Genomic DNA, 9724 nt, shown 5'->3' with positions numbered 1-9724 from the left:
GCGGATGAGGAAAATTCGTCCGCCATTAGTTGGTTATGTTTTACTTTTTTGTTTGCCTATCATGTGGAGATGACGCTTGAGTCTTTTATGGCGTCGAAATAAATTGTTAGTCCCACGATAAAGTATTGACTTTTTTACGATCATAGTTTTTCTACAGTCTGTCGATTGTTCTCTAATAATTGTTGCTTGATATACAAAGCTCCAAATTTTGTTCTTCTGTTCTAGACACCTTTAGAATTTAACATCCTTCTTTTTTCCTCAATGCATTTGTTTTCATTGTTAATCGTCTGTGAAATGTACTTTCTTCCAAAAGGTGTCAGGACAATTTACCCAATTCCATTTCACCCAATGCCATTATACCCAATGCCATTTTACCCAACCTGCCATTTTACCCAATGCCAACTTACCCAATTTACCCCCATTGCTAAATTAACCAGAACGACTATTTAGCCGACTATAAAATAAATGGCCCGTGGGACTTGATATGAAACTATCACAATCGAACATGGGATTATAATGTCCACATAAATTAAAAATCATCCTTGAAATAGCGACTGCTAATTTGTAATCGGATAATTGAACGAAAAGATCAAAGAGCATTGGGTAAGTAGGTATTGGGTAAGGTGGCATTGGGTAAAATGGCATTGGGTAAATTGGCAGGTTGGGTAAAATGGCGTAGGGTAAAATGGCATTGGGTAAAATGGAATTGGGTAAATTGTCATGTAACCCTTCCAAAATTGCTTGCGTGCAAATATTTTGTGTACATTGGATTTTTGGAAATTTTGCTTTACATAGTTATGCATCTGTCCGTGTAGTTTCCATATATCCTTGCCATCATGAAAAAGGACGCTCTGTACTTAATTTTGCTCTTACTAAAACACAGCACAACAACATATCCAAACTATTTTGCGCTTATATTTTTTGCTTTGATCGATTGTGTGTTTTAAAGATTTGATATGAAGTCAAACGGCTTTAAACTGAAAAATTGTTTCGAACTTCATTTCATTTTCTAGTTCAATCAAATGCTCTCAAACAAAGTTTTTAGTAATTATTCGTGTCCTATTTTTGTTACGCGATTTTTTGCCGGATGGATTTTTCGTCTGAACACGCAACTTTTTATCCTCTGATACAGGATAAACAGTTAAAAACACATGTGAAAGGCACTTTGAAGGTTTGGACTACCCCCCTCTCCCCCAGTCCTCACCCCCGCTCGATATCCCCAGTGCCCCAATATACTCCTTTTTTCTACTCGCTCACCTCCCCTCTCTGTTGAGCTTGAGAAAGTCTTCATTAGCCCAAGTTGGCTACTACCAAAGCCAATTGTGTGCCAGTTGGATGGCTTTTGTCTGAGGTGCAGCTGGATATTTAAACTTGATATTCGCGTCATAGTGACAAAAAACTAATTTGTTTCCTAAGTTGCGTGGTATCGTTATTCCAAGTTTGATTCGGACTGTGGAGTTTATGGGTTTAAACGGCTTGCCTCATTTAAAGTTATCTGTCCATTTGTTTAATTTGAAAAGTAGCGGTAAGCTTTGATATGTTACGCTAACAAAGTTCAGAACTATTAATAGTGTCTGTGATCTCTGTTGCTACTTTTATTTTTTATCAAGCTCCCTTCATTTTGAGCGCTGTCGTTGAGTGATCCTAAGCTTTGCGGGATCTAAATTGCTCTTGTTCAAATTTTAAATGGAAATTAGCGCTATTTGGTGGAACTTCAGCGCAACTTCAATTTCAACCGGAATGCGTTTTCAGATAGTTAATGCACTCTTTCCTCAATTAGAATTATCAAATTTTTAATTTATTGATCATGAGTCCTTCTAGAGGACTCTCCAAATACTGCCATGCTTTATTTATATTTTTTACCCTTTATATTGTTTACTGCCATTCGCAAAAGCATAAGGCTGACGAGCGCGAAAATGAATTGACAAAATCGCCAGATGTTCTATCAAAATGGTTCTCGAATGGATGTAGTCAAGTTTCAACTATGCTTAGAAAGAAAGCGAAGGTTTTTAAGCATGTTAACGAGCTTCTATCGCAACTTGGAAAACAGATTTCCTCAAAACGGGGTTCAAATATTGAGCGCGAACAGTTTGAACTGAAAATGGAGTTGTACAATCTATTCGTGAAAGAAATCAACCAATCAGAAAGCTTCGTTTCATCAGCATTAGATTCTTTCGGTGGAGTTTTGAAGGGCGACATTAATGATGTCGAGCTGCTGAAAAAGAACACAAAAGACCGCATTGGAAAGTTACAGTGGGCAATTTACAGTGAAGAGCTTGAATTGAAAGATATTTCTGATCTTGAAGAGAGTTTGAAAAGGTTAAGGAGTTCAAAAAAGATGTTGAACGTGACACGTGATTCGATTGTGAAAAGAATGTTTGTGGATATGATCAATGAGTTGCATTTAGTGGCAGCGGATGTTTCAGATACGGATTTAGAGTTGGCAATTTTTTTTTAAAAAAAAAGAAAACGAAGTCGCTACATTTTTTAAAGGAAAGTCGAATATGAAAATAAGCGAGGAATTTGGATGATTCAATATACTATTCTGAAAATTTTAATGAAAATTTTGTTTCACAATCGAGAAATTGCGGATTTTGATTAACTTTTCGAATTCTTGCTTGATTTCGTCAAAAAAGGCATTGATTTGCGCAATTGTTAATAACGTTTAAGCTAGAAATAGTTAATTTGATTTTTTATGCTTCAATATTTGCTCAACAAAAATGAGGAATTTGTTTTCTATATTGCCAACTCTTGTCAAAATAGTGATAGCAGTGAGGTAGGTGGGAAGTCTGTCGGAGTGGGTGGTGATGATAACGAACAAGAAGAGGTCGAGGAGAAATCGCAGAAACACGTTGGAGAAATAGAAGCTGTCTTCCAGGTAATATTTACCCAGTTTAAACACAGTTTAAATATTTGTCAAACGCTCCTGAAAGTTCCCGTTTGAACTGGAAATGTATCATTTCTACTTTTATTGAATTTTTCGTCGAAGAGAAATTTCCTCAAGAGCTGAAAAAAGCGATAGTAATACCTATTTACAAAACAGGTAATAAATTTTTATCAGAGAAATACAGATCTTTTCTCTAACTCTGTAACCCTTTCAATTTTTTGAACAAAAATTTGAACAAACATTTTTAATAACCGCGAAGCGATAGCGACTATTATTGGGGACATCGTGTTTTTTACAATTCAAAGAATTTGAATTGTATTGGTGCGCTGTCTTTTTTTTTGGTGCGCTGTCTTTTCACGCGTTTTTGGGCTTTTTCACGTAAGAAGTCAAATTAAAGTGGTGATTTTGGTCACACTGAAATTGTAAAGGGAGCGAAAAATCGAGTAGATTTGAGGAGTGACTTTTTTCAAAATTGGTCTTTCAAATTGCTGTTTGAACAATTGAGGCGGTTTTTGAGGTGGATTTTTTTTTCAAGTGCGCAGTTTCCTCTCCTTCAGTGCTTTTAAGACGCTACATATGTGTTCTAATTGTTCTTATTTGCCTTTGCTTGAATTCATTAAGGGGCAGCGAAAACTTTTTATGACTTTGCCAATGTTTGTTGTAATAAAATATCAGTAAATTTTAGATTTTGGCCCCTTTTTAAAATTATCTGTTGTCTCATCACTTAGTGCAATCAATAACAGGTCTGATTGGTTGCTAATGAGGCATACAATAACTTAATCAATGGCTCGAGTTTTTAGCTAGTGGTTTTGATGACATTGACGCTACTTTTTCTCAAAATTTTTCTAGTCTGCACACGTATTTTTTGTACTTTTTGATGTCTTATCATTTAATATTATTGAGGACAAGTCTCTGATGCTGTTAAGTTTATCGATTTAATCGTTTGTTTTTCAAAGCTAGTGCGTTCTATGACTTTGACACCAATTGTTTTCAATCATTATCGAATTTTTTGAATTTTTCTTTTCAACTTTGTCGTCTTAACTTATTCTCATTATGGACAGGTCTCATTGGTTGCTAAAAAGGCTTCAATTAAAGCAAGTCATGTCAGTTCATAGCTATTGTTTTTTGTGATTTTTACGCTTGTTCGTTTTCTAAAAAAAAATTACTTAAGCGATTTTTTTTGTTTTGCTAGTATTTTGTACTTATTGCTGTCTTACACTTAGTCTCAACCGTAGTCTTTGAAGACTCAAATTTTTAAGGTAATTGTATCCTTCAGTAGCTGTTGCAATCTGTGTCTTTTTTACTGAGTCTTTTCAAAAAATTTCAGAGTTTTATTGAGATTTTTGGTTATTTTTATCTTCTTATTTTAACTTATTGTACCGACGCAAGCATGTATCGCAATAAATGTTTCTGTATTGAAGTTGACATGATTAGTCATGAAAGTCTGATGCATTAACCTTAATCTTGTAGTACCACAGGGATCACTATTGGAACCTTCGCTTCTTAATTTATACTGAACGACAAAAGGAAGTTAGCAGCCCAAAATTTTTACACCATTGATCCCTTCCACTAGTATTCTTGCCTACATGTAAAATTCAAAAAATACGCAACTGTAACTTAACAGACACTCCAATAAAAAGTTGACTTTACGCACTGACTTTTAGGAGGTCCTCGTGGAGTTATTTAGGTTATTATTTGAAGTAAATAACGTGAATTATTATCATATTACAAGGACTAATTTGTTTCACAGTGCGGTTTTTAGCGGATATAATTTGAATAAATTTAGCTATTAATAGCCTTTTAATTAGCGGTTCGGATGCGTGATATATCCACTAGTTGCCTCGTACTTTAGAGTTTTATTTAGTTGTAATTAAGCTTTAAGGAAGCCTGTTGTAACTTAGCATTTTAAAAAGATTTTCCAGTTCAATCTTTAATTAATTTAACCAAATGAATTAACTGTATTCAACGATAATTTTCAGAAGCTTCATTTAAGTTTCTAGAGACTGTTATCAACTGATCGTCAGGCTGGCTCTCCGGTGTTCTGGTGATCGTCGTTCCGCAGGGCTGTACCTTGAGTTGTATTGGTCCTTCGCAAATATTTACTGATCTACAAGTTGGGCAATTTCCGGCTTTTCTACGTCTCTTGATGTTTGTTAAGTACATATACAATTTCCGTATTAGCACCTACTTTATCAGAATAATTACTTCACCAAGTACATAGTTTCTCATGAAGATTTTTACCAAATATGCGAATTCATCGTCACGGAATTCAAAAAGGTAAATTTTGAGGCTTTTGGGCACTTAATATGTCATAAATTAATACAATTCTTTGAACTGTATTTCAATGTTTTTTAATTCGTCGTCTCCATATATGATTATTACGACCTGACTCCTCAGAATTGACTTTTTCAATGACTTCAGTGACTTTACTGCCTTGCGGTTAAAATTTGTGTGGGTTAGGTCGTTTCTGCTTTTAGGTCAATTGCGTGACTTACCTCACTAAAAAATGACTTCCGAACTCACTTACTGAACTTTAAATTTTGTGAACATTTACTAATTAAAGATCATTAGTGCGCATCTAAGTAGTGCCAAACTTATAAGCCATAATTTTTCAGTATTAGTCTTGAGTTTTCTATTTCGAATATCAATTTTGAAAATGCTCTTTTAGGGCTTTTTCTTTAAAGACCATATACGTCATAAATTTGACAGTCGGATTCTAACCCAAAAGGTCTAGTGGTCTATTAAAGGACTGGTGGTGGATCTGTAAATCGTATTTCTTTAGTTGTATTATTTTGCGGAAGGCCACAAGCGTCTATAGCGGCTGTTTTCCGGCAATATGCCTGCAGTGTTTTAAAACTTTCAAACAAACAGTCAGTTTTTATTTAAAGCAAAAATACGTATCGACGCAAGCATGTATCGCAATAAATGTTTCTGTATTGAAGTTGACATGATTAGTCATGAAAGTATGATGCATTAACCTTGATCTTGTACCACAGGGATCACTATTGGAACCTTCGCTTCTTAATTTAAACTAAACGACAAAAGGAAGTTAGCACCCCAAAATTTTTACATCATTGATCCCTTCCACTAGTATTCTTGCCTACATGTGAAATTCAAAAAATACGCAACTGTAACTTAACAGATACTCCAATAAAAAGTTGACTTTACGCACTGACTTTTAAGAGGTCCTCGTGGAGTTATTGAGGTTAATATTTGAAGTAAATAACGTGAATTATTATCATATTACAAGGACTAATTTAGATGTTTCACAGTGCGATTTTTAGCGGATATAATTTGAATAAATTTAGCTATTAATAGCCTTTTAATTAGCTGTTCGGATGCGTAATAAATCCACTAGTTGCCTCGTACTTTAGAGTTTTAATTAGTTGTAATTAAGCTCTAAAGAAGCCTGTTTTAACTTAGCATTTTATAAAGATTATCCAGTTCAATCTTTAATTAATTTAACCAAATGAATTAACTGTATTCAATGATAATTTTCAGAAATTTCAGTTAAGTTTCTAGAGACTGTTATCAACTGATCGTCAGGCTGGTTCTCCGGTGTTCTGGTGATCGTCGTTCCGCAGGAATGTACCTTGAGTTGTATTGGTCCTTCGCAAATTTTTACTGATCTACAAGTTGGGCGATTTTCTATGTCTCTTGATGTTTGTTAAGTACATATACAATTTCCGTATTAGCACCTACTTTATCAAAATAATTACTTCACCAATACATAGTTTCTCATGAAGATATTTACCAAATATGCGAATTCATCGTCAGGGAACTCAAAAAGGTAAATTTCGAGGCTTTTAGGCACTTAATATGTTTATCAGTAAACTGTCAATCTGCGGTTGTTTTCAGTAAACATAAATAAATTAGGGGCTATAGGCCTAGACGGAAATACTAGCTATATATGGCCGTGAGATCTATCTGAATGAGCTAAATTATAGCACTATTGATGGATATTTAAAGGAAAATCATCGCGTAACTATGAGGCACGAAATAGTGGCGTGACAGTTGACTAACCCATTCCACGTCTCACAAAAGACAAGTTTTCATGAAATCACATTTTATCATTATTTTTTCTCTTTCAACGCAAGTACAAACCCAATCATAGTTGAACTAACGTGAAAAAAATATATCACATTTTGAGACTAATTTCTTTTGACAATGAATCTTGCATGGAGTTCGTCAACTTTATATTGGGTTGTCTGGTAAGAAACCGTTACGTGTTGTCGTAATTTTTAAAGTAGGCGAGACCACTACCCAGGGGAATCAATGGTGTAAAATTTTCTCCGAAATTTGATCGCAAGATGTAGTAGTATTGCGTCAAAATTAAATTTTTATTTTGTTAAACTAGGCGTTGTTAACTTACTTTTGACGTTCAGTGTTTATATATACTAGCGATCTCACAGTTAAAATATCAGCTCATTCGGCGATATTTCATTATGCTGACAACACCTTACTTTTCACTTCAAACAAAAAAATTTTGATTTTGCGTACAAATCATCAATATTAATTTACTCAAGGGAGCATTTGAATGCCATTAGTCTCATTACCTGACTACAACAGTTATAAGTCGGAATGCGTCATTTTCCGTCCAAAAAATTCCTCTTAACAAAACTTAGAATTGTGTGCTGACTTGACTGCCTGTTAATTGCTAACAATATAATTGCCATACAATACAATATAAAAGTATCCTCAAAAATGTTTTGTGGCATCAGAGCCATTATTATTGCAATAAAAACCCGTAAAATTTTCGCAACAGTACACTGCTGTTATTAACTTCTCTAGTCCTATGATATCTGCTTTAGCATGCTATTCTTCTAAATTGTACCTATAATTTTATGGGTTACTTGAAAAACGGATTATCTGTGAAGTGAATGCCTGTTTCAACCGGAAAAAAAGTTTGATGGCTCCACGGAGTTAAAATCTGGAACAAACATTCTAACGATTCGTTCTTTCTAGATGTAAAAATTCTTTTTGGTTTCTAGGAAAGTAATGAACCATATAATTCCAGCCGTTGAACTGATTAACCATAAAACGTTTAAATTTTGATCATATAAACAACAAAAAGGCGCTTTATCCAATCGACGTACCAAACTACTAGAAAATTTTGCCTTGAAAAGACGAATCTCTCATGGAATTCTTTTCTGGAATTCAAATCTAGCAGCATCTGTGAAAATTCTTCAACTTCAAAAGCTAAGGAGTTTCTTTAGTTATAAACGGACCCAAGAGCAGCAGCATACGGTAAAATCTCATGATTTCAAATTCGTTATAGAATGATTGCTTTGACGTAATCGTAACTGGTGCACTACTATGCCTCAGCATGTAAATGCCCAGAAAATATTAATTCAGCATTTTTTTTATATAAGTGAGTTTTTTTAACTCTTTAAACCCCGATCTTTTATTGGCTACATCACGGTAGCGTTCAATATCTGTGTTTTAATTGCAAAAAATGAAATTTTGTTACAGTAAATTTGTTTAATTTTCAGCTTCGTGAAAATGACGAGAACCGAGAATTGAACAAAGACCGACCGGCAGAAGTTCTAATCGACACGAGAGATAACAAATACGTGCTTTCCAAACCGAAAGATACAACCATATCTTTCGAGGACCGAAAGCTCATCATAGATGTAATGGTGGTTGTAGTCACTGGGTTCAGTTTGTCCTATTTGTGCACATTGATCATGTTGCCGTCTGTCATTGGATTTATAAGTGCAGGTAAATTTTTTCCAATTTATTTGGTGTTATTTTGTTCATGTTACTTCATGTTTTTTAAGTGATAGTCCGCTCAGCTCTAGATCCATTAGATGAAATTTTTGATCTGCAAAGTTTTCATGTAAAACATTTTCATGTAAAGTATTATGAATACGTGTGATTTATGCTTATGAAATTAGCCCCATTCACCATCAATATTAGAAAACGCAATCACAGGGGGCCGAGAACTGTTCTCAGTCCAGTACAGTTTCACTTGCGCTTAAAGAAGGGGTCTGTTACCTCTTTGGCATAGCAATAGGCGAAAGTATCTTTGCCCACAGTATTTGCAAAATTGATTGCAGGCCGCAAAAATTGAACAACTTCTCTCGTTACCGCGTATTTATGTATACGCTGATTTGTTGTTTTTACCATTTTTAAATGTGCTCTCAGATATGACGTTGTTGCTTACAGTAAACAGTCTAAATTTTTCCAGGTGTAATGGTTGGGCCGTCTTGTCTCAACATAATCTCAGATGTTGTACAAATTGCAACCATGGGAGAAATTGCAGTTTTCTTTGCGGTTATGGACGTGGGTTTTGAACTGGGCAAGATCAACAGACTGACAAGTTTTTGGAGGATTGTTCTTTTTGCATTTCCATCCTTGGTGGGGCTGCTGTTTTGTGTTCTGGGACCTTTGTACTCATTGTTCGGTAAGTTCATTGGGTTGGTTGTCTGCTCAATGGCATTCATGTAACAATTTGAAGAAAGCATTTTATTTTACAAGAAAACGCACGGACTGATAATGAGACCAATAGAAGGGGCATGAGTTCTCGCCCGAGTTGGTGCCGAAAATGGCTCCTATATTCTTGGCTCAAAAAGGGGTAATTGTTGTTTTTAATCAACTGTTTTCTTCTTTTGTTTCATTTCTTTTTATTTCTTTTTTAATTACTCTCAAACAAAGTTTGTAGCAATTATTTTAGTCCTGTCGGTCTTTTATGCGACTTTTCGCCTAACGAATTTTGCGTCTGACGCATTTGACTTTTCGTCCTCAAAAACGGGATAAACAGGTAGCTCAGCTCTGTTTCAGCTCAAACTGTTTTGGAGACTTTTACTTCTGGTTTGAAGGGCGGTTCTTAGCGGT

At 34.9% G+C, this 9724-nt stretch overlaps 1 protein-coding gene across 1 annotated transcript in view; it reads left to right on the top strand.

Moving 5' to 3' along the window:
* The first annotated feature begins 1717 nt into the window (after nucleotides 1-1717).
* Nucleotides 1718-9724, top strand: part of LOC142351049 (transmembrane and coiled-coil domain-containing protein 3-like) — a 425404-nt gene continuing 417397 nt past the window's right edge. Inside the window, exons 1-4 of the mRNA XM_075403117.1 lie at nucleotides 1718-2439; nucleotides 2764-2878; nucleotides 8380-8608; nucleotides 9078-9293. Of these exons, the coding sequence (XP_075259232.1) occupies nucleotides 1808-2439; nucleotides 2764-2878; nucleotides 8380-8608; nucleotides 9078-9293 (1192 nt within the window). The 5' untranslated portion in view covers nucleotides 1718-1807. The remainder of the gene's footprint in view (nucleotides 2440-2763; nucleotides 2879-8379; nucleotides 8609-9077; nucleotides 9294-9724) is intronic.

Source organism: Convolutriloba macropyga, chromosome 12 (assembly GCF_964194025.1).
Source record: "Convolutriloba macropyga chromosome 12, txConMacr16.3, whole genome shotgun sequence".
In the NCBI taxonomy this organism is placed as follows: Eukaryota; Metazoa; Xenacoelomorpha; order Acoela; family Convolutidae; genus Convolutriloba; species Convolutriloba macropyga.
This window is presented reverse-complemented; position numbering and strand designations above follow the sequence as displayed.